The 24645-nt window shown below is 45.6% G+C and overlaps 1 protein-coding gene across 1 annotated transcript in view; it reads right to left on the reverse strand.

The window, feature by feature from the left end:
* ADAM12 (ADAM metallopeptidase domain 12) overlaps positions 1-23826 on the reverse strand; it is a 381565-nt gene extending 357739 nt beyond the window's left edge. Inside the window, exon 1 of the mRNA XM_043926044.1 lies at positions 23364-23826. Within this exon, the coding sequence (XP_043781979.1) occupies positions 23364-23451 (88 nt within the window). The 5' untranslated portion in view covers positions 23452-23826. The remainder of the gene's footprint in view (positions 1-23363) is intronic.
* Between the last annotated feature and the right edge of the window lie 819 nt (positions 23827-24645).

The following is a 24645-nucleotide window of genomic DNA, read 5'->3' on the forward strand; positions in this document are numbered from 1 at the left end:
AAATTAGGACATGCAACTAAAGATCTGAAGCTAAGCAACTAAAGATGTGTTTACAGGGATGTTTATATTTTCAAATACTTATGTAGGAAAAGGAAGAAAGGCTTTATGTCAATAATCTAAGGATCCACCATAGAAGAGCAAATCAGAGACAGAGTAGAATAAAAGTAGTAAAGCATAGAAATAACTGAACTAGAAAACAAAGAGAATGTCTTTGAAACCAAAAGCAAGTTGTTCAAACACATTGATAAAAGTGCTATATTCCTAGCAAGATGAAAGAAAAGGTGAGAGACATCACAATTCACCAGTTTCAGGAATTAAATCCTCCGTCCATGGGATTTCCCAGGCAAAAGTACTGGAGTGGGTTGCCATTGCCTTCTCCATCAGGAATTAAATAGAGACCATCATTACAGATGTGTGCGTGCGTATGTGCTCAGTCGTGTCTGACTCTTTGCAACCCCATGGACTGTAGCCTACCAGGCTTCTCTGTCCATGGGATTTCCCAAGCAAGAATACTGGAGTGGGTTGCCATTTCCTCCTCCAGGTAATATTCCTGACCCAGGGATCAAATTCACCTCTCCTAGGTCCCCTGCATTGGCAGGCAGATTCTTTACCGCTGCACCACCTGGGAAGCCCTCTAACACAGGCATTAAAGTGATAATACATGTATAATGTTAAGCCAGTACATTTGTTAACTCAGATGACAAAGACATGTTTTTTGAAAGACACAAATTATTAAAACTGGTACAGAATGAGAAATGTCTATATGGCCTTATATCTGTTAAAGAAACTGAACTCATGATTAATTCCCAACACACACACACACACACAGACACACACACACACAGACACACACACACTGACACGCACACAGCCTTACCCCTCTCTCTGGGCCCAGACAGCTACACTGATGAATTCTATCAGGCATTTAAGAGAGAAATAATACATTTTGATGCTAACTCTTTCACAAGCTACAGGAGGAAGGAAAACCTCCTAACTCTTTTTATGAGGCCAAGATAACCCTGATATCAAAACCAGATAAGAATAAGAAAAATATTACAAACCAATATCTCTTCTTAACATAGACATAAATCTTTAACAAAATATTAGGAAATTAAACCCAGCCTGCTCTTACATGCTCGCTCTCTCTTTCCACAGACACACACACACACACACACAGGAAAATAATAGAATGGGCCAGTTCATCTGTAGACCTCAATAGTCCATATTCCCAGGACTATACCTAAATAGGCCACCTGGTTCTTATTCATAAAAACTTTTCAGCAACATAAATTCCACTTTGCCTTTGATAACCTACTTCAATAGTTCATGAGCTGGGCTTAGTTTGTATCCTATTTATGGAAAGGACTGATGGAAAACTACCAAGATGAAGTGTATTTTGTAAAAATAAATAGGGCACAACCTTAAGAAATGTACTTAAGAAAATTATTGTGAGTTTATCAACAATAAACTCTGATGTTCTCAGACATTTGTATATAAAAATGTTTTTCCCAAACCACTGAAATCAGCCAATGCAGACATAAATAAAAGGATAACCAAGACCAATGTAAGGAAACAATATAAAACAAATTCGTGATTTGCAGCTTAGCCTGATGGGAGGTTTTGTGGCTTGTTTTATGTTGCTTTTATAAATCCTGAAGTTGAGTCTGTTTTAGAAAGAGTCATTTAATCCTCCAATTGAATTTTGACTTATTTGGGTCAAAACCATTTTAAAAGTTAAAGATGGAGGGAAGAGGGATTAAAAAAGAAAAAAAAAAAAGGAATATACAGCTTTTATCTTCTAGGTCAGTAGACAGTATTAGGGAAAATCCAAACCCAAGTCAGCACACAGAGTTATCCTTCCTTCCATCTGGGTGCTTCTCAGTGATATTACAGGAATAAGCTAAAACTGGTGGAGACCTCCTCGGCTCTAATTAAACGATCAGCTCCTGTTTTCTAGCCAATACAAATAATATTCAAAGAAGAGTTTCACGGTATACCCTGGAGCAGCTTCTTTTGGATCACTCACTAGATACTAACTACCTTTCTGTATCAAACATTAGGACCCCTGGTCTTTTTATTTAAAAGAGATTTTTTCCAAATGTGCTTATTCATTACAGGAAAGTTTGTACAAAGGTAAAATATTTCAGTAAAGAACTGAGGTTTAGTGAACCACATTTGCTGAAAAGAAAAAGCAGCACATGAAGTGATGCTCTTCACTCATCGTGCCAATATTTATTGACCAGCTGGGATGTGCTGAGTGATGGGGACAGCAGAGAGGAAGATGGATAAGGTCTCTGTCACCACGGAGCTTAAATTCTAACCAGGAAGACAAACGGATCCTTTGACAGAGCACTTTGAGCATGCTTAATGAGAGGATCTCTCCTCCCCTGGAGTGAGGCAGCAAGGACCAAGAACTTGATGCCCCTGAAGCAGTGATAATTAAGCTGAGTAGGAGACAGAGCAAATGCTAGAGCTCAACATTTAAAAAACTAAGATCATGGCATCTAGTCCCATTACTTCATGGCAAACAGAAGGAGGAAAATTCGAAGACTTTATTTTATCCAGTGACAAATTCTATTTTCTTGGGCTCCAGTATCACTGCCGATGGTGACTGCAGTCATGAAAAAACAACACTTTCTCTTTTGGAAGAAAAGCTATGACAAATCTAGACAGTGTATTAAAAAGCACAGACATCACTTTGCTGACAAAGAACCATCTAGTCAAAGCTATAGTTTTCCAGTAGTCATGTACGGATATGAGAGCTGGACTGTCAAGAAAGCTGAGTGCAGAAGAACTGATGCTTTCAAACCGTGGTGCTAGAGAAGACTCTTCAGAGTCCCCTGGAATGCAAGGAGATCAAATAGTCAACCCTAAAGGAAACCAACGTTGGAAAGACTGATGTTGAAGCTGAAGTTCCAATATTTTGGCCACATGATGCGAAGAGCCAACTCATTGGGAAAAAACTCTGATCCTGGGGAGGATGGAGGACAGGAGGAGAAGGGGATGACAGAGGATGAGATGGTTGGATGGTATCATGGACTCAATGGACAAGAGTTTGAGCAAACTCCAGGAGATGGTGAAGGACAGGGAAGCCTGGCGTGCTGCAGTCCGTGCAGTCGCAAACAGTCGGACACGACTTAGTGACTAAGCAACAACAAGCAAGGGTAAGAACTATCAGGCAGAGACAAAGAATCACTGCAGCACTACAGGACGCAACAGTTTAACAATTAACAATCAAAAAGGCAGAGACACACGGCCACCTCACTAAGAGGATGCTGCTACCAATTCCGGCACTTGTACATAGTAAGTGTACAAGCTCTGCAAACAGAAGCTTCCCACTCTCAGAGCCACACCTGATATTAACAACACTCGTTATCCACATCACGCATTGTGGTGGACAGACTGGTCAGATGGCTCTGAATGAGCATCTGAGATTCACACCTCTGTATATTCTCCTCCCTGAGAGAGAGGCTGGCTGGGTGGCTGGCTTCTTCCCAGGGTAATACGGCAATAACATCTATGATGAGTTTACAAAGACATAACTTCTTTTTCTTTCTGGCTGACATGCTCTATTGCCATCTTCACTTGCTTGCTCTGATGAAGCTGCAGTGCTGGAGGGGCAAATTGTTAGGGACGTGAGAAATGCCTCCAGCCAATGGTCAGCTAGGAGCTGAGACCCCGGTCAACAGTCCTCCAGGAACTGAATTCTGCCAATAGGCACATAAGCTTGGGAGCAGATGCTTTCCCACGCAAGCATCAGACGAGCCCGGACCTAGCTGACCCTGGACAGCAGACTGGAGAGAAGCTGAGGCAAAGCTAAGCTGTGCCCACATTCCTGACCCACAAAATGGTGAAATCCTCAACGCCTGCTTCTGAAACCACTAAGTGGCGTAAACTGTTGCACAGCGATTCATAATGAACACACTCACATATGTGCATTTAGAATTTTCAGATTTTCCAGAGTCATCCCAGAGAAAAGTAATGAGGGTGAGTCTCCTGTTTCATTTGTAAGGAAGACCAGAGGACAGATGCTTAATCATCAAACAGTGAGTTTCCCCTGCAGAGAAAATGTACTCTAGCCAAGTCCACATGCTGCTTTAATGAAGAAACACAGGGTCAAAGATATTGGACCCTGAAAATCAGTCACTCATCCTGCCTTTCCTATGACTCCCTGGAAGTCAGGACCCACCCCCAGAGAAGTCCCCAGGTCCTACAAAGTCTCAAATATTGCTCTATTTGGCGCCCTCCTAGAAAGATGAGCTGTTCTGGCCTCAAACCCTGATGTCCCCAAATCAACACAAGATGGGACAGCTGCAAGGGGTTGTGAATCTGGAAGGGCATTTGGAAATTCTGGTTCTTTCCAAGTAGCCCAGGGGCTTATCATGTGGGCTCCGAAGTCAGTCATCTAGCCTGCTCTTGGCTCAGCCTCTCATGAGAAGCAAGGGCTAAAGCAAGTCACAAGTTCTCCATGCCTTGTCCCCACTTCTGTAAGATGGACATAAAGATGGTGCACACCTTTATGAGTGAGTCTTTAAAGAGAGAACTGATGGAAAAGGCTTAGCCCAGCGCCTGAGGAAGGTAGGTGAGTTGCTGAGTCAGTACTATGACTGCTCCTGGCGTCTGTTGCATTTCTGCAGTCCTATTTTATAGTCACTCAGGTACGAACCTCAGTTGTGCCACTTGCTAGTGGTGTGTCTTCATGCAAGTTTCTTTTATAAGCATTTATTTTTTATTTTACTTTCGGCTGCACTGGGTCTTCCTCACTTTGTGCAGGCTTTTCTCTAGCTGTGGCAGGCAGGGGCTGCTCTCCCGCTGCGGTGCAAGCTTCTCATGGCAGTGGCTTCTCTTGTTGTGGAGCAGACAGGCTCTAGGCGTGGGGCTTCAGAAGTTGCAGCTCATGGGCTTAGCTGCCCCGCCGCATGTGGGATCTTCCTGGACCAGATTCCTGTGTCCCCTACACTGGCACCACATTCTTAACCACTGGATCCCCAGGGAAATCCCAAATTTAACATCTTGAGCTCAGCTTCCCTCTCTGGAAAAGAGAGGGATTATGCACCTACCTCCCAGGTGAATGGGTAGGAGGGATTGAGAATGCAGAGAAAGCTCTTGAACAGTGCCAGCATACAGACACCACAAAAGCAAAACTGCCTTGATGGAATTCCTTAATTCTGTCCCCAAAGTATGAGCGATTACCATCAGGAAGTAGAACGGTCATTCAGGCACAAAGGTGAAACTTCCCCAGGAACCCACGGGTAGCGTCTGATAATGTGCTGGACTAAGACTCAGTGGGTATTCTTGAAAACTGATTTGCTTCTCCACAACTCAGGGGAGACGGTAGCCAGAACCAACATTTAAGAAAGCATCAGGAGATAAACAGTCTTGGCAGTGGGGGGGAATATCTTTCCATTGACAGTACTTTTTCTATAAATTGGGGGAAATGACACCATTTGGACTCAGTGGAACATTTCTGTCAGATTCTGGAATATTCTACATTTGCCCTGATTGGAACCACAAGGAGGCAGAGCCTCTCACGGACTGCACGGCTGGAATCACGTACTGTAAGTGGTAATTCATGCAAAAGTTAAGAGCTTACCACTATGCTTCCCCCGTAAAATGTGAAAGGTCCATTCCTATTCCTATAGCAGTTCTTATTAACATCCACCCAGCACCGGGATGAGCATATTCAATTTCATCCTCCTTGCAATTCTACCCATAGTTGTCCTCCCAAACCCCTTTCACTAGACGGTGTGGGCCGGGAAGATGCCCCTGGCTTGGCTCCCCTTCTCCAGCCCTGATGCTGTGCCCACAACATGCCCCATACAATGGAGGTGATTTTAGTCACTAAGTCGTGTCTGACTCTTTAGGACCCCATGGACTGTAGCCCGCCAGGCTCCTCTGTTCATGGGATTCTCCAGGTGAGAATACTGGAGTGGGTGGCCATTTCCTTCTCCAGTGGATCTTCCCGACCCAGGAATCAAACCTGGGTCTCCTTCATTGCAAGCAGATGATTTACTGACTGACCTATGAGGGAAGCCCATTGCTATGACTAAATGATATTTGTAAGAGTTGACATTATTAAGGCAATCTCAAATGTTCCTTGTTAACAAAGAGAGGCCCTAAAGGCAAAGAATGACACGTGTGATTTAAGGTGGGAGAGAAAGGCCCAGAAATGTCTGTCTCTGCCAAACCTCTACTGACCTTTGGGATTAACTTGCACACCCATCTACCAAAAGCAGGAAGGGAGGGTGGTTCACAGATATTGAGAAACATGCACCCCCCGTGACAGGAGGGCAAACCCTCATCACTGGAGGAATGGGGGCACCATACGCCCCACAGTCTAAAGGGCAGACTTTAAATTACAAACTGCTTTTCTCAACATTCCCCTCATTCAACGGTCTCTGCAACCCAGCGAGGTAGGACTATCTCCTCATTCTTCTTTGACAAATAAGGAACCTGAGAGTCAGAAAGACTTAGTAGGTTCCCCAGGGTCGCACGGGTGACCTTGTGTGGTCACCTGGCCAGCTGTCACCAGGCCAAGCCAGGACTCAGGGCCAGGCCTCCTCAGTCCAGAGTCCCGGCCAGCTCTCAGCGTCACTACCACAGCGCGGGGCCACACTAAATCCACATGGGCGTGACGTCAGCGGAGAAAAGACAAAGGAACGTCATTATCTGCTGTCACTTATGCCCGTGAGAAAACCAGAAGCTTCTTTTAGGGACCTTTTATGCTTTAGACAGTTGTCTTGGCTTTATTTTTTTTTTTTTTTAGTCTTTTGGGCCTGACTCGTGGCATGTGGGATCTTAGTTCCCCATCAGGGATCGAACCCGTGCCCCCTGCAGTGGCAGCTTGGTGTCTTAACCACTGGACCGCCAGGGAACTCCCATGACCTGGCTTTTCAAACTACATCCCAGCCAGTCCCTTGGGCCACCCTTTTTGGAGGCACTCTCTCACTGGCCTCTGTAACCAAGAGCTTGGCCCTCAGCTGTGCTGAGTGACAAATAAAGGTTGAAAAAGCACTTCACGCGTGAGGAGAGACTAGAAAAAGAGAGGCTGAAACGTGTGTCCGCTTTGACAGGAAATTTCAAGAGGACCATCTGTTACAGCTGAGGAAGACTTTCCCTCCTGAGAAACTGGAAGCCAAACTTCACAGAGTAGACAGAATCGGACACAGCAGACTTCCGCGACAAATCAGGCATCTGAGTTTTCTAGATAAATCAGTGGAGTCACCCATCTCCAGGGAGCGTGTTCATTCCAAAAGGTACAGAGGTAGAGAGAGGAGGGTTCAATCATCAGCTCACCCCACCATCCAACTCACTGTGTTCGAATTTGAAAGCATGGAACAAGTTCAGCACACGCTCCTGGAAGGCTCAGATGAATGGAATTCTGTTGACACCTCCACTGGCAGAGGAGCGGCTTCTGGGATTGTGCGCCAGCCTCGCTTCCCAGCTGCTCTCACTTTGCCGCAGCCGGGGGGCGATGGGAACAGCTGATGGCTTCACCCCCAGAGCCCGGCTTGGCCTCATCAGCACATCTCACCCCGGCAGCTGCCAAGGCAAAGACTAACATACCAGGGGGAAAGCAGCTGACTCGCCTTTCTGCCCAGGTTCTGGGAGCAGCTCTGGAGGCAGGCGAGTGGGGAAATCAGGCGGGTTCGATTCATCTCCTGTACCCCCTTGGGACTCACTCACTCCGCATGCCAGCTGGTGAGGGTCCGTGTCTGCTTTCCTCACCATCGCATCCTCAGCCCCTGGCACGCATCCAGGAGGACTCGAAGGCAAAGAGACTGACTTGGAGACTCACAGGATCGGTGTTTTGGGGACATGCAGTTCTGAAAGCGCCGTGGTGAACTCAGCTGAAGCAGATAAAAAACCATCCCACTGCAAACACATAAAGATGCTAAATAAAATGTGACATTTTTATAGCACATACATAACTAGACGAGAAAGAAAGGAAAGGAAATTACCAGGATTCATAAATAAAGAAGGAATTCATAGCCAGAGCATTCAGACACTGCCAATGCCATGGAAATGGAGGAGACCCAGCAGATACAGGCCTTCAGTCTAGGAGCTGTAATTTTAATGACAGGAGGTATGATCTGGAACACATGAGATGGGAAACTGGAGCTGAGAGCCTTGCAGAAAGCCAGGATTCTGCAAGACTGCCCTTCCCAAGTTCAAGGGGCTAGAAAAACTCCACCAAATGCCCCAGGGAAACTGCAAAGTGACTATGTTTACCCAAACTGCTGGTGAGAGTTGGGCGGTGTTCCGAGAGAAATCAAAACTCTGAGCCTTCACCACATTGGGTGTGGAGACCAAAATTACAATAACCAAGGAGTGGAAAATTCCCAATATGAGAAATGAACATAAAAACTGGACTCTGATGAGAAAATCCCCTAAACACCTATCACAAGTAAGACTCTGCTCCACTGGAGCTTTTACAATCCGAGGTGCACAGACTCTCTCGGAGGGCATAGTGGTGGAAGGGAAAAAAACTGAAAATGAGGTCACAGTTCAAAACAGCAAGGCATTAGAAGAAATAATTTATGATAATACAGGTTTGGCATGCTAAGAACTAGAGAAAATAGAATAATCCAAAAGGGATAATAACATACACATCCCAAAGTTACAAAGACATAGAAGAAAACATAGACACCATAATGGGAGACAGTAAACAGATATGATTTTAAAAGATCTATCAGGTTTTTAAAAGAACAAAATCAAGCCTCTATCAATGAAAAATCAAAGGCATTGGAACTCGTAAGTCCATGTATAGTTTACACAGCACTCTACACACAGCTCCAGAGAATTATGAAGTGGAATTTAGATTTGGAGACATCACCCAGCATGTAAACGAGAGTGATGAAGAGACAATGAGAAGTTAAAAACAACATGACTGAATGATAAGATCCAATCACATATAAAAAGTTTCCAAAGGAGATAAAAGAGAAAATAAAGGCAAGATAGCAGTAGAAAAGATAATGACTAAGAACTTTGTATAATTGATTAGATTCAAGAAACATTACAATGGAATACTGCTCAACCATTAAAAAGAATGAAATAAAGCCATTTGCAGCAATGTAGTTGGACCTAGAGACTGTCATACTGAATGAAGTAAGTCAGAGAATAAGACACATCATATAACATGCCTTATATGTGGAATCTAAACAGAAATGATAGAAATGAGCTTATCTACAAACTGGAAACAGACTCCCAGACTTAGAGAATGAACTTACGGTAACCATGGGGGAAGGATGGGTGGAAGGGAAAGTTAGGGAGTTTGGGATCGCTATGTACACACTGCTATATTTAAAATGGATAACCAACAAGTTCCTGCGGCACAGTCAGGGAACTCTGCTCAACGTTATGTGGCAGCCTAGATGGGAGGGGAATTTGGGGGAGAATGGATACATGTATATGTATGGATGAGTCCCTTTGCTGTCCACCTAAAACAATCATAGCATTATGAATCAACTCTACTCGAAATTAAAAAGTTAAAAAAAAAAGGATTCAAGAAGCACAGCAAGGCTGGAGAGACATAAAGTAAGTCTATTTATTAAAATATGATAATAAAACCATGAAACCACAAACAAACAAAGGATACCCTGAAAAGCAACCAGAGAAAAAGGCAAGCTTGGTGCAAGAGAACAATCTTGAAACTAAAGACTTGTCAAGAGTGACAGCCGAGGCCAGCACAGCCCGGGTGAGACCTGCCAAAGGGCAGGAGCTGTCAACCTAGGAGTCTATACAGAGATGAGCTAACATCTAAGAAAAAGGCAAAACAAGCACTTCCCAGCAAGCAAACAGAGGGAATTTGCTATTCATAGCCCTTCAGTGCAACACGACTTTGATAAGAGGTGAACTGAATCCGGAAGGCAGAGGAAGTTTGAAAGAAGACATGATGGAAAAAAAAGGCATTGGTAACACTGGATGAACTCCCCAGGTTGGTAGGTGCCCAGTATGCTCCTGGAGAAGGGTGGAGAAATAACTCCAGAAAGAAAGAAGAGACAGAGCCAAAACAAAAACAACACCCAGCAGTGGATGTGACTGATGATGGAAGTAATGTCTGATGCTGTAAAGAGCAATATTGCATAGGAACCTGGAATGTTAGATCCATGAATCAAGGCAAATTGGAAGTGGTCAAACAGGAGATGTCAAGAGTGAACATTGACATTTTAGGAATCAGTGAACTAAAATGGACTGGAATGGGTGAATTTAATTCAGATGACCATTATATCTACTACTGTGGGCAGGAATCCCTTAGAAGAAATGGAGTAGCCCTCACAGTCAACAAAAGAGTCTGAAATGCAATACTTGGATGCAGTCTCAAAAATGACAGAATGATCTGTTTGTTTCCAAGGCAAACCGTTCAATATCACATAATCCAAATCTATACCCCAACCAGTAATGCTGAAGAAGCTGAAGTTGAATGGTTCTATGAAGACCTACAAAACTTTCTAGAACTAACACACAAAAAAGATGTCCTTTTCATCACAGGGGACTGGAATGTAAAAGTAGGAAGTCAAGAGATACCGGGAATAACAGGCAAATTTGGCCTTGGAGTACAGAATGAAGCAGGGCAAAGACTAATAGAGTTTTGCCAAGAGAACACACTGGTCATAGCAAACTCCTTCTTCCAACAACACAAGAGAAGACTCTACACATGGACATCACCAGATGGTCAATACTGAAATCAGATTGATTACATTCTTTGCGGCCAAAGATGGAGAAGCTCTATACAGTCAGCAAAAACAAGACCGGGAGCTGACTGTGGCTCAAATCATGAACTCCTTATTGCCAAATTCAGACTTAAACTGAAGAAAGTAGGGAAAACTACTAGATGATTCAGGTATGACCTAAATGAAATCCCTTACAATTATACAGTGGGAATGACAAATAGATTTAAGGGACTAGATTTGATAGACAGAGTGCCTGATGAACTATGGACGGAGGTTCATGACATTGTACAGGAGGCAGGAAACAAGATCATTCTCAAGAAAAAGAAATGCAAAAAGGCAAAACAGTTGTTTGACAAGGCTTTAAAAACAGCTGAGAAAAGATGAGACGCTAAAAGCAAAAGAGAAAATGAAAGCTATACCCATCTGAATGGAGAGTGCCAAAGAATAGCAAGGAGAGATAAGAAAGACTTCCTCAGTGATCAATGCAAAGAAATAGAGGAAAACAATCAAATGGGAAAGACAAGAGATCTCTTCAAGAAAATTAGAGATACCAAGGGAACATTTCATGCAAAAATGAGCACAATAAAGGACAGAAATGGTATGGACCTAACAGAAGCAGAAGATATTAAGAAGAGGTGGCAAGAATACACAGAAGAACTCTACAAAAAGATCTTCATGACCCAGATAATCATGATGGTGTGATCACTCACCTAGAGCCAGACATCCTGGAATGGGAAGTCAAGTGGGGCTTATGAAGCATCACTATGAACAAATCTAGTGGAGGTGATGGAATTCCAGCTGAGTTATTTCAAATCCTAAAAGATGATGCTGTGGAAGTGCTGCACTCAATATGCCAGCAAATTTGGAAAACTCAGCAGTGGCCACAGGACTGGAAAAGGTCAGTTTTCAATTCAATCCCAAAGAAAGGCAATGCCAAAAAATGTTCAAACTACTGCACAATTACACTCATCTCACATGCTAGCAAAATAATGCTCAAAATTCTCCAAGCCAGGCTTCAACAGTATGTGAACCATGAACTTCCAGATGTTCAAACTGTATTTAGAAAAGGCAGGGGAACCAGAAATCAAATTGCCAGCATCTGTTGGATCATTGAAATGCAAGAGAGTTCCAGAAAAACATCTAATTCTGCCTTATTGACTATGCCAAAGCCTTGACTGTGTAGATCACAAAAAATTGTGGAAAATTCTTCAAGAGATGGGGATACCAGACCACCTTACCTGCCTCCTGAGAAATCTGAATGCAGGTCAAGAAGCAACAGTTAGAACTGGATATGGAACAACAGACTGGTTCCAAATTGGGAAATGAGTACGTCAAAGCTGTATACTGTCACCTTGCTTATTTAACTTCTATGCAAAGTACATCATGCAAAATGCGGCTGGATGAAGCACAAGCTGGAATCAAGACTGCCAGGAGAAATATCACTAACCTCAGATATGCAGATGACACCACACTTATGGCAGAAAGTGAAGAAGAACTAAAAAGCCTCTTGATGAAAGTGAAAGAAGAGAGTGAAAAAGTAGGCTTAAAACTCAACATTCAGAAAACTGAGAACATGGCATCTGGTCCCATCACTTCATGGCCAATAGATGGGGAAACAATGGAAACAGTGAGAGACCTTTGGCGGGGGGTGGTGGAGGTGGGGGGCTCCAAAATCACTGCAGATGGTGACTGCAGCCATGAAATTAACAGACGCTTGCTCCTTGGAAGAAAAGCTATGACCAACCTAGACAGCATATTAAAAAGCAGAGATATTAGTCTGCCAACAAAGGTCTGTCTAGTCAAAGGTATGGTTTTTCCAGTGGTCATGTATGGATGTGAGAGTTGGACTATAAAGAAAGCTGAGGGCCAAAGAATTGATGCTTTTGAGCTGTGGTGTTGGAGAAGACTCTGGAGAGTCCCTTGGACTGCAAGGAGATCAAACCAGTCCATCCTAAAGGAAATCAGCCCTGACTATTCACTGGAAGGACTGATACTGAAGCTGAAACTCCAATACTTTGGCCACCTGATGTGAAGAACTTACTCACTGGAAAAATCCTGATACTGGGAAAGATAGAAGGCAGGGGGAGAAGGGGATGAGATGATTGGATGGCATCACTGACTCAATGGACACATGTTTGAGCAAGCTCCAGGAGTTGGTGATGGACAGAGAAGCCTGGCATGCTGCAGCCCATGGGGTCGCAAAGAGTCGAGAATGAGCAACTGAAATGAACACCGGATAAATCAAAATAAGTCTGCACTACTAAAAACAAAAGTGAAGTCCACCTACCACCACCCCACTATATTTGTTTGATGAGAGGTGTGCTTCAGAATGGTAGACTAGGGACTTCCCTGGTGGTCCAGTGGCTAAGACTCCATGCTACCAATACAAGGAGCTCAGGTTCCATCCCCTGATTTAGGGAACTAAATCCCATGTGCCACAACTGAGAGACTGCATGCTTCAACTGAGAGCTCATGTGACACAGCTTAAGATTCCACATGAGACCCAATGCAAATACATAAATGATCTAAGGCGATCACACATCCCGCAACTAAGATCCAGCAGAGCCAAATAAATAAATAAATATTTTTAAATAGTAGACTAAAATACTAGACAATGATAAGAATAAATAGGAGAGACAATGAAAGACATGGAAGCATTCTCAGTTCGTGGAGGTGTTTGGGAGGCAGCCAGAGTCCCCAGCTACCTTTACACTTTGTTACCTGAAGTGCAACATTAAAGGTTTAACACTATTACTAAATTGTGGAAAACAGATATGCAATCTCTAAATTAGTAGAGCTGGAAAGAGGTAGGTGTAAATAACCCTTGAGCAATATCATGCATGCATGCAAAGTCACTTCAGTTGTCTGACTCTGCAAGCCTATGGACCATAGTCCACCAGGATCCTCTGTCCATGGGATTCTCCAGACAAGAATACTGAAGTAGGTTGCCATGCCCTTCTCCAGAGGATCTTCCCAACCCTGGGATCAAACCCGCATCTCTTACGTCTCCTCCATTGGCAAGTGGGTTCTTTACCACTAGTGCTACTTGGGAAGCCCTCAGCAATATAACAGGACACAGAAAAAAAGGTGTGGAAAAAATATCAAAATTCAGTAAACTTTTAGTAAACAGAGAACAAAGTGGAAGAAGAGTTCAAAGGTCACAATACACACGAAGGAATAGACCTCGTGAGCTAAGAGGCAGCAATCATAAAGTTTTAAAATCCAGGCATATATTGTTTAAAATAGACAGATGTTAAATATAATGACATGGAAAATTTGCAACTGAAGAGATAGGAAAAAACATACCAGGAAAGTATAAACCCAAAGAAAACTGATGTGGTAATATATATAAATTGGTACAACAAGTTTAGAAAGCAATGTAGAAATATAGATCCAAGTAGATAACTGGCTTCCTCTACAACTCAACCATTCATCTGTTGTCGATTTTCTAGAATTCACCTACATGTGAAGAGATAAGCATAAATATCCTTGGACCAGGCTTCCCAGGTGGCTCACCAGTAAACAACCGGCCCGCCAAGGCAAGAGACCTAAGAGACAAGGGTTCAGTTACTGGGTTGGGAGGAAGCTCTGGAGGAGGAACATCGCAACCCACTCCAGTGTTCTTGCCTGGAGAATCCCATGGACAGAGAAGCCTGGCAGGCTACAATCCACAGAGTCACAAAGACTTGGACACGACTGAAGAGACTTAGCACGCATGCATCCTTGGGCCAGTGCAATATCAAAAAGCAGGGGGAATGTATTTATCCATACAGGGGTGTACAACTCATGGTTTAACCATTCAATTAAAAGGAATGAAGCAAGCACATGTATCAGTAAGTCTTCAAAAGTACAGTGATTTTTTTTAAGCCAGTTGCTGGAGGCTGCTGTATATAGTAGGGTAGCACTTATATAATATTTAATATAGAAATAATATCAAATATTTATTAAGGATGCTGCTGATGCTGCTGCTTAGTAGCTCAGTCGTGTCCAACGCTTTTCTACCCCATGGACTGTAGCCCGCCAGGCTCGTCTATCCATGTGATTCTCCAGGCTAGAATACTAGAGTGGACTGCTATTTTCTTCTCCAGGGGATCTTTCCAGCCCAGGGATCCAACCTGCATCTCCTGCTTGGCAGGCAGATTCTTTACCACTGAACCACTTGATGCAAACATATATATATATATATATATATATCAATTTCAGAGTAGTGGTTGTCTTTTCAGAAAGAGGATAAAGAACTGGATGGCTGGAGAGAATGAGGGATGGTTACAAATAATCTTTAACATTTTACATCTTTAAATGTGAAAAATTCTGAAGCATAATAAAATCTGCTTGACAGGAAGAGTATGGGTGTGTAACTTATTCTACATGCTTTTCTCAGCTCTTAACGATATTTCACATTTTATGAAAGAATGGGTAATGGGGCCAAAATTCTTTTTTCATGACCATATCTCAAATTTTACTGAAACGGGTTGAATAAATGATTTTAGTTTAGAAATTCTGGTCAGCTTGCCTTATTTCAGGCATATGTGTGGTCCATCCACCAGAGTGTAGCTGCATTTTAAGATGTAACACAGACTGTAAGTTCTGATACAGCCTCTCAAGAGCACCACCAAAACCCCCAGGATTGAAGAAAGCAAACCCAGGTTCTCCGACGACATTCAGGTTCTTGTGACAGAGGCCTCATGAGAAATGCTTCATCCTATCCTGGTTTTAACCACTAGTACAGCAAAACACAAAACAAGGAATCTTCTGGTAAAACTGCAGGCTGTTATTTACCACGCCCTGCCAAGAGAGGATGTCAGGGTGTATCACAAACAGTTCTAAGAATGGTTCATCTAAAGGGATTGGAGAGAGCAGTTCTTCCAGGACAGACGGAAGGTCCAGAGTTGGTCCAGTGAGGCTGCCCAATTTTTTAAGCAGTTGCGTAGAAACTCAGTTCTTATTGTCACCTTTGATGTTGTTCACTCGCCAGGGTGCATGGACTGGGTGACCCCAGGGACTGCAGCACACCAGGCTTCCGTGTCTCTCACCATCTCCCTGGAGTTTGCCCAAGTTCATGTCCACTGAATCGGTGATGCCATCCAACCATCTCATCCCCTGTCTCCCTCTTCTCCTTCTGCCCTCAGTCTTTCCCAGCATCAGGGTCTTTTCCAGTGAGTCGGCTCTTTGCATCAGGTGGCCAAAGTATTGGAGCGTCAGTTTCAGCATTAGTCCTTCCAATGAGTATTTAAGGTTGATTTCCTTTGGGATTGACTGGTTTGATCTCCTTGCTGTCCAAGGAACTCTCAAGAGTCTTCTCCAGCATCACAGTTTGAAAGCATCAATTCTTTGGCACTCTGCCTTCTTAATGGCCCAGCTCTCACATCCACACATGACTACTGGAAAGACCATCGCTTTGACTATATGGACATTTGTCTGCAAAGTGATGTCTCTACTTTTCAATACACTGTCTGGGTTTGCCATAGTTTTCCTTCCAAGAAGCAAGCGTCTTCTAATTTCATGGCTACAGTCACTTCTGCAGTAATTTAGAGCCCAAGAAGAGGAAATTTGTCACTGCTTCCATATTTTCCCCTTCTATTTGCCATGAAGTGGTGGGACCAGAAGCCATGATCTTAGTTTTGGTTTTTTTTAATGTTGAGTTTTAAGTCAGCTTCTTACTCTCCCCTTTCACCCTCATCAAGAGGTTCTTTAGTTCATCTTCACTTTCTGCCATTAGACTGGTATCATCTGCATATCTGAGGTTGCTGATAATTTCTCCTGGAAATCTTGATTCCAGCTTGTAACTCACCCAGCCCAATGTCACCCTGGGAGGACATAAAAGCTTAAAGGATAAAAGAAATGTCAATATGATGCTAAATTATTCGGCTTCTCCATCTCCTCGATCAGTTGGAGGTAATGTTTACTGGACATTAAATACAGCCAAGGAAGCGGGATGAAGAATACACTGGGGTGAGTATAAGGACCGAAGCGGCAGCCTGTCAAAAAGCATGATCTTCACGGTGCACATTTCAAGTGACAGCGTTTATAAAGTACACTATCATTCTGTTTCAAAGTAAACTACCTTACAGGCTCAATGCTAAAGACATTTAATTATTTTCAAGATAGAGTATATAGATGACAGAACGTGAACAGCGGTGAGGCTAAGACCTGGTCCCCACCGTGAAACAGTCTGGGGATGGCCCTTGGCAGACACTCAGCCATCAAAACTGTGGTTTCCTCCTCTGTGCAGTGAGGGCAGTAACAGCACCAGCTGCAAGATGCCTCCCCAGGGACTGAATGAGATAGTGCAGGCAAAGACCCTGCAAGAGCTCCCAGCACCAGAGCACTAACTGTGGGCTGGTATTAAAACTTTGGCATCTTCGCCTGCATGCCCAGTCAGGTCTGACTCTTTGTGACCCCACAGACTGTAGCCTGCCAGGCTCCTCTGTGCATGGGATTATCCTGGCAAGAATCCTGGAGTGGGTTCCCATTTCCTCCTCCAGGGGATCTTCCCGACCCAAGGATCGAACCTGTGTCTCCTGCAGCCACTGCACTGGCAGGCGGATTAAAACTTTAGGGTTCACAACATACTAAACAAACACACATAAAGAAACAGCTACTACAAATGCACAGAAACTACTCCCCAAACATTCTGTACAGATTATATCAACTTCACTTTCTCAAACCCAGAGAGCTAATAATTAAGAACTGTGGATCCTACAGAGCCGTTTCATATAGCTTTCTGTGGGCATGCAGCCAACAGGCTACCCATATGGTATAGAAGGAACATGTGAAAGTGTTTCTCACACCTGTCTTTATAAATCAGATACTGCAGGAACAATTCCGCTTAAAGAGGCCTCTGGAATGTACTATGATACAAAAACAACAACAAAAATTTTTTTTGCAACTGTAATGAGTTCATTATGGCATCATCTACACCAGGAAGAAATGTGCTTAGCTTCTTTAGATGATGTAGTTGCATTCCTGAAAAAATATACTTACAGTTTCCACAGCTGCAACATCTATCTAATTAGGTGCATGTTGACTTTGAGTATTTATAGATTTTTAAGGGAAAGTTTTGAAACATTTAAAAATGAATGTAATTTTTGTTTCCACAAGGAAGGGCTAGAAAGCGCCAAATGACAAGTGAGTTGGGGTGGGGGGGCAGGGGAAGCACGTCTGTACACAGAATGTGGTAATAGAAGCCTGTGCCGACTTTTAAATGCCCAGGGCAGACTCAGAGGTGTTTATCTGCACTCCCTCCTGAAACCCTATAAAACAAATAATCATCATAAAAATAATTTAATAAAAAACAGAGTTGGAGAGAAAACAGCAACACACAGGAGAAAGCAACAGGGCTTTAGGAGAGGGGAGACCAGTGATCACCTCCACCGCAGAGGGCAGACAGGTGGGAGTCCTTCTGCCCGGAGAAGAGGGAAGCCGTCCAGGAGGGGAGATAAGTGCCAAGAATCTTGGAAAGACTTGGGCATGGGAGGCGCCAGACACCTCTGATGGGCAATACCGTCTAGGCTGAAAGATCATCCAAGGCAACGTTAGAGCGGCAGGTCCCTTGCAAAGGCACCACGTAGGTGACTGCCTCTCCCATTTCATCAGACAGGAGATGTATTTTCTGGAGGCTCTGAAGCAGAGAAGTTCTGTATGCCAGGACCCAGGCACTGCTGAGAGTGAGGAAGTGGTAGCAAGTGCCAAACTAAAAGCAAAAGGATTTTTAAAAAGAAAAAAAAAAAAACAAAGTACACTCATGGGTGAGACATCCGCCTTAACCCCATCCCACTGCTCAGCTCACAGGCCCTGTAGCTAGGCAGGCTTAGCTCCCCAGCTGTTTGCAGTTTAGTCTGTAAGTCATGTCTGACTCTTTGCAACCCTATGGACGGTAGCCTACCAGGCTCTTCTGTGAATGGGATTTCCCAGGCAGGAACATTAGAGTGGGTTGCCGTTTCCTTCTGCAGGGCATCTTCCCGACCCAGAAACTGAACCCTCGTCTCCTGCTTGGCAGGCTGATTGTTTACCACTGAGCCACCTAGGAGTGGAAGTAAAATTCTTTTTTGGAGAAACTGACCAACCTAAGAAAAAAGACATAGTCAGTGATGTATGGAGGTACTCCCAACAAAATGCAGGCCAACCATTTACTAAGCTCATCTTTGAAGCACACAGAAGTTTCAATCAACTTTTTAGTGTCTCATTGTTAAATATAAACAGACCGCCAAAATATAGACATGTGACGTATACCAGATAGGAGGGTGGAGAACTAACGTGAGAATAAAATCAGTGACACAAGGTTTAAAAAGTAAAAATTAATATATGCTAAGAATTCACATAAATCTTGCATCCATTATGAAAGAAAAAAAGGACAGAATCTTATTTTTTGAGAAACAGAAAATCGATAGAACAAGAAACATTCCATGGAAATTAAATACATAGTAGCAGAAATAAATAACTTGAGTAGCCGGGTTGAAAAGTGAAATTAAACAAACTCTCCCAGAAAGTTGAACAAAGTAAAGGAGATGAAAAGTAGAGGAGACAATTAGAGGATGTTTTCAGGAAGTTGGGACATATAGCTAATAGCAGTTTCAGAAAAAAGCATGATAAGAACAGTAAGGAAGAAATAATAGAAGGAAGTATGTTGGAATTTTACAGCATGAATTTTCAACCAGAAAGTATCAGCATAACTACTGATAAGAATTTAACTAAAGCACATTATCATGAAATGTAAAAATACTGGGAATTAAGACGACAAAAGCTTTGAGAAAGAAAACAGGCTACATATAGAGGATTAACAATCACCAAGCTCTCAACTTCCCAACGGGCACAGAGACAATGAAGAAATGTCTTACAAAACATCGAGGTATATGACTTCAGTCTTGGAATGTTATTCCTAAACTAACAAAGGTGATATATATATATCACCACTTTTAATATATATGTGTGCGTCTGCTCAGTTGTGCAGTTGGTCTGACTCCATGGACTGTAGCCCGCCAGGCTGCTCTGTCCATAGGATTTCCCAGGCAAGAACACTGGAGTGGGTTGCCATTTCCTCCTCCGAGGGATCCTCCTGACCCAGGGATCAAACCAGAGTCTCCAGTGGCTCTTGCCTTGGCAGGCGGATTTTTTATCACTGTGCCACCTCGGAAGACACACACACGTGTGTGCATGTGTGTGTGTGTATTGTTGTTGTTTAGTCGCTAAGTTGTGTCCAACTCTTTTGGGACCCCATGGACAGAGTAGCCTGCCAGGCTTCTCTTTCCATGGGATTCCCCAGACTAAATATATATATATGTGTGTGTGTGTGTGTATATATATGTAAACACCAATGTGTACAACTAAAAATAATATTTTTTCTATCTTCCATGCAGCGAGCATATGTCACAGTCTAGCCAAGAAAAAATCTGACAAAGGCTTCTGGAAATACTCTTATCTTCCCGATAAAATAGATTTAGCGATTCTGTTTTTTGCCGCTTCTGCCTTATTACTGCCTAGAATGCAGATATAATGCCAAAATGTACAGCAGCCATCATGAGACCACAAGGCGCTAAGGAAGAAGCCAAAGGCCGACATGTAAGCGAGGCAGGCCAAGCAAAAGCAACGGCTCAGGTCCCTGATGAAAGAGAGATGAAAGGAAATCACAGAACGTGGTGTGGCACCATCATAAGCAATATTCACGGTGCAAACATGAACGCTGTTTTTTCAAAGGGTGGCAATATTATGTTGGGAAGTTGGAAAGAAGAGAAGCCTGTGGGGCTGGAGATAGAGATAGTAAGATGGAGACAGAGAGTAGAGATAGCAAAGGAGGGGGGATGGTGAGAAAGCAGATAACAGGAAAACAGGCGATAGGTTATCCAGAGGTTTGGATTTTCTTAAGAACCGTAGAAAGCCACTGGAGAGTTTTAAACAGGAAACCAGCATGATCCAACTCATGATTGAAATAGATGACTTTGGCCGTGGTGCTGGGAAGAGTACGCCGAGCAGGGACAGAAGGAGAAGCCAGCAGATGGGTTAGGAGGTGACTCCACTCGGATGTGAGGCTCCGCAGAAGACATCAAAGGAAGGGAGAAACAGCGGCCAAAGCTGGGGACGGCCTCTTGAAATGGTGGGGCGGGGAAACATGGGTAGATGAAAACACACTTTGGAGGTTGGTGGCTTATGGAGGGACAGGCACAGACTCAGGATGACCTATGTGTTTGCATGGCATCTGGAAAAGGCAAGGAACCTTATTACTGAGTTGGGAAGATAGGGGCAGGGGGTGGAGAGTATCTAGGGTTCTGTTTTGGACCTGTTAAGGCTTGCTCGGTGGCTCAGCTGTAAAGAATCCACATGCAATGCAGGCGACTTGCAGGAGATGTGGGGTCCATCCCTGGCTCGGGAAGATCCCCTGGAGAAGGAAACGGCAACCCACTCTGGTATTCTTGCCTGGAGAATCCCATGGACAGATGAGCCTGGAGAGCTACAGTCCATGGGGTCTGGAAAGAGTCGGATATGACAGAGCAACTAAACAACAGTAACAAGAAGGACTGAGATGCCATTAAAGGGGACCAACAGGAAATGGTTCTGGGAGACACAGAGAGATAAACCCCCAAATATGCCCCATCTTCACCAAGTGGTAATTCGTCCCTCTCTCTTGCCAACACAAAGAGATGCCTCATTACACATTTGGGTTTTTAAACAACCTCCATGCTCTGATTTGGTGCACCGACTAATTTAAGACTTGATAGTGAGAACCCAAGGATAAACAAGCAGTGAATCCTGGGATATCTCAGCATGTAATCACTCTAAATGTTTCAGCTTAACTGGTTTTCTAGTGAAAGTGTTACTCACTCAATCGTGGCCGACTCTTTGCATCCCCACGAACTGTAGCCTGCCAGGCTCCTCTGTCCATGGAATTCTCCAGACAAGAATACTGCAGTGGGTTGCCATTCCCTTCTCCAGGGGATCTTCCTGACCCAGGGGTTGAACCTGTGTCTCTTATGTCTCCTGCATTGGCAGGTGGGTTCTTTACCGCTAGTGCCATCTGGGGAGCATCACAACCATTCTAAAGGTTTTGGTTTAATTGGTTTTCTATTCTGAGTCATAGCTATCCTAGGGAAAAACTCTCTCAATCAAAGCTGCAGCCATAAAATAATAAAAGTTCTTCCTCCATGAAATAATTTCCCATTATTAGCTTGACTTAGTAAACATTTTCCTCTTTAAAAAAAAAAAAAGCATTTATTGTCCATGTTCAGTGGACTTCTGTTTATGTGTACAGAGCGTGTGCCAAGGCAAAGACCACCTCAGGCACACTCTGAGATTCTGTTTCATTTTTTTTTAAAAGTTCTTTCTCAATAAATATTCAAAAGGACCAATTTGTACAAAAGTCTTTCAAAACACTTTGGATGACTATTATTTTCACTTGCAGGTCAGAGAGTTATTCAACTCAACAGTCAGCAGTATTTTTTTCTTGGCTTTCTCATTGCTTCTTCCTTGCTTTGAGCAATCCTTTTATTTAATCATTAATTCCAAATTGGTCTTCACCGGCATGTGGATTTTAATGCGAGCTGGGTTTTAGCCACGTTACAGTAGATGCGGTGGAGGGGGAGGGTAGAGGGTAGCCGTGGCAATGGCAAAACTAAACGTACCCTAAGATGGTAACGGTTCTTGATTGAGGCCAGTTGCTGAAAAATGAACGTCTGTGATACAGAACCATAGAAATTTGGAGCTGGAGATGAGGCAAGCCTTTCATCTCCAGGCCGACAGCGCCTCCGGCGGCAGAAAGAGGGCGGTAGCGGGGACGGACCGGGACCCGCAGAAACTTGCGAATTTTTAAAAAGGCACCTGCTGTTTGAGTTCTCATCGTGCAAAAAGATCCACAGGTGCCCGGTTTTAAGGGCAGACAATTGGGGGAAACCTATATCTTTATAAAACGGCCATAATAGCCACACTTTAGCTTAACTTGGAGTTAAGTTGTCGCTTTACACAAAGTTGATTTAAGCGACTAGTTGGCAGAGGACGTGACGGAGAGGCGGGAGACTGAAAGATTCTGCTCAGGTTTGGCCGCCGCGGACCACGGGGGAGCTATCCGGAGTCCGAAAAAAGAGGGAAAGAAAATTGAAGAAGTGAGCAGGAGAGTCTTTTTTTTTTTTTTTTTTTAGGTGGAGAGCGCCGTGGGACGCGGCGGGCACACCCGCGGGCACGGGGGTGGCTCACCTGCGCGGTGACGGCGCGTCCCCCGCGCAGTGGATCCGAGGGGGAGGCAGGGGCGGGCTGGAAACCTCAGTGAGAGGTGGCCCGGGGTCAGAGATGGGGGTTGGGGGAGGCTTCATCAGGGACAAGGTGAGAGGACCCGCGCGCATCCTCCGGGGCGACACGTGTAACTGTCAAGGCGGAGAGACACTCTGGCAGATGAGCCCCGGGAGGGGAGGGTGCGCGAGCGGCCCGGAGGCTGTGCCCCCCGGCTCCGCGCAGGAGGCTTCGGGGCCCCGAGCCAGGGGCTCCCTCCTCCCGCCGGGAGCTGGCACCTGGGCGGTGGGCGAGGGGTGAGCGGCGGGGGTCCCGTCCGAGCCGGGTGCCCAAATCCCGGCGCTCCGCAGCTGAGTCCCCGCGCGCCGCCATGCGCCCCTGAGTGTTCCCCCCGCCCCAGTGGGGCGCGCGGAGCCCCGGGAGGACGGGTCCCCAGCGGGCTGGCGGGCGGGCCGCCGCCTGGGCTCGGCCACTTACCTCGGGCCGCGCGCGGCGCCAGCAGAGCCCCGGCCAGGGCGAGCAGGAGGGCGCGGGCGGGGGGCGCGGGCGGCGGGCGCGCGGCCATCGTCGCCGGCCTTCGGTGCAGCGGCAGCTCTCGGGCCGGGCGGCGGGCGCTGCACCATCCCCCGCGGGCGCCGGGCAGGGGCCGGGCGTCGCGACCCGCGGGGACTTCCTGCCGCGGGGAGGCAGCTCCGAACCCCCTCGCGCAGCGCCCCGGCCGCGGAAGAGCTCGTCTAGGCTTTCATTTTTTTTTTTAAAGAAAGTTTTCCCTTGGCGTGTGTGTGTGCGCGCGTGTGTGCGCGCGCGCGCTGTGCTAGCTCGGGCCAAGCCTTGACCGTTGCAATTAATGAGCAAACTGTCCGAGTTGGCCCCGGGACGAGGAAGATCGTTAGGGCGAGGAGGCAGGCCTGTGAAATGGATCCACGGCCCGCAGTCACCGTTCTCCTGACCACGGAACAAATTATCGTCTCCCCCGCCCGCCGGCGGCGTCCCGCGGGTCCTAGAGACCGCTCGGGGTTCCCCCCCAACCCCCGCCCAGGGTCCCGCCCAGAGCCGGCGCTCGCCCACCCCCGGGGCGGCTCGGGGCTGGGCGCCTCCTGGGCCGCGCGCCCCGGCGGCGGCGGCGGCACAGACGTGGCTCGGTGGCGGCCGGGCGCAGGAGCGCACACACATCCCCGCCCCGGGGTGATGTGGCCGCGGGGCCCCGGGCGCCCGGCTGCCAAGAGCACGCGCGGCGGCACGGTCCAGCTTTCCAGTCTGAGGCTGGAAATGATGACTCGGCTTGCTCGCTCCAGGCTCGCCGGGAACCAGCGGAACGCGGGTAGCCGGTCTGAAAGGCTGTCGGCCGCTCCCCCGCCGGGCCGGGCCCCTAAGTTCCCAAACGGGGACATCGCCTGCCTGAGATTGAATTTGGACTTGAAGACACGCGACTTCTGGGCATGCTGCTTTTGAGGCGTTGCTTTAGGTTTTACCATCATAGATTGGATCACGTTTCTCTTCCAGGGCATGAACCTCCCCCTCCCCCCCCAAAAAAAAGGTGCAGAGCAATGTTTCCCAAACTTTCCTGATGTGAGAAACGACTGGGTCTGTCAGAAATACTGATTCCTGGGTGCCCGCCAACGCCCTTGAAATGAGGCTTTCCAGCCAGGGGGCCAGGGAGCACTGGGTGTTTGGGAAACACCGGTGAGATGAATGAGACTTGCTTCCAGTCTGAGTTCGTGGCGGTCTCCTTCTCTTCTGCCCCCATGACCTCAAAGAG

This window comes from Cervus elaphus, chromosome 15, assembly GCF_910594005.1.
Source record: "Cervus elaphus chromosome 15, mCerEla1.1, whole genome shotgun sequence".
Taxonomy (NCBI): Eukaryota; Metazoa; Chordata; class Mammalia; order Artiodactyla; family Cervidae; genus Cervus; species Cervus elaphus.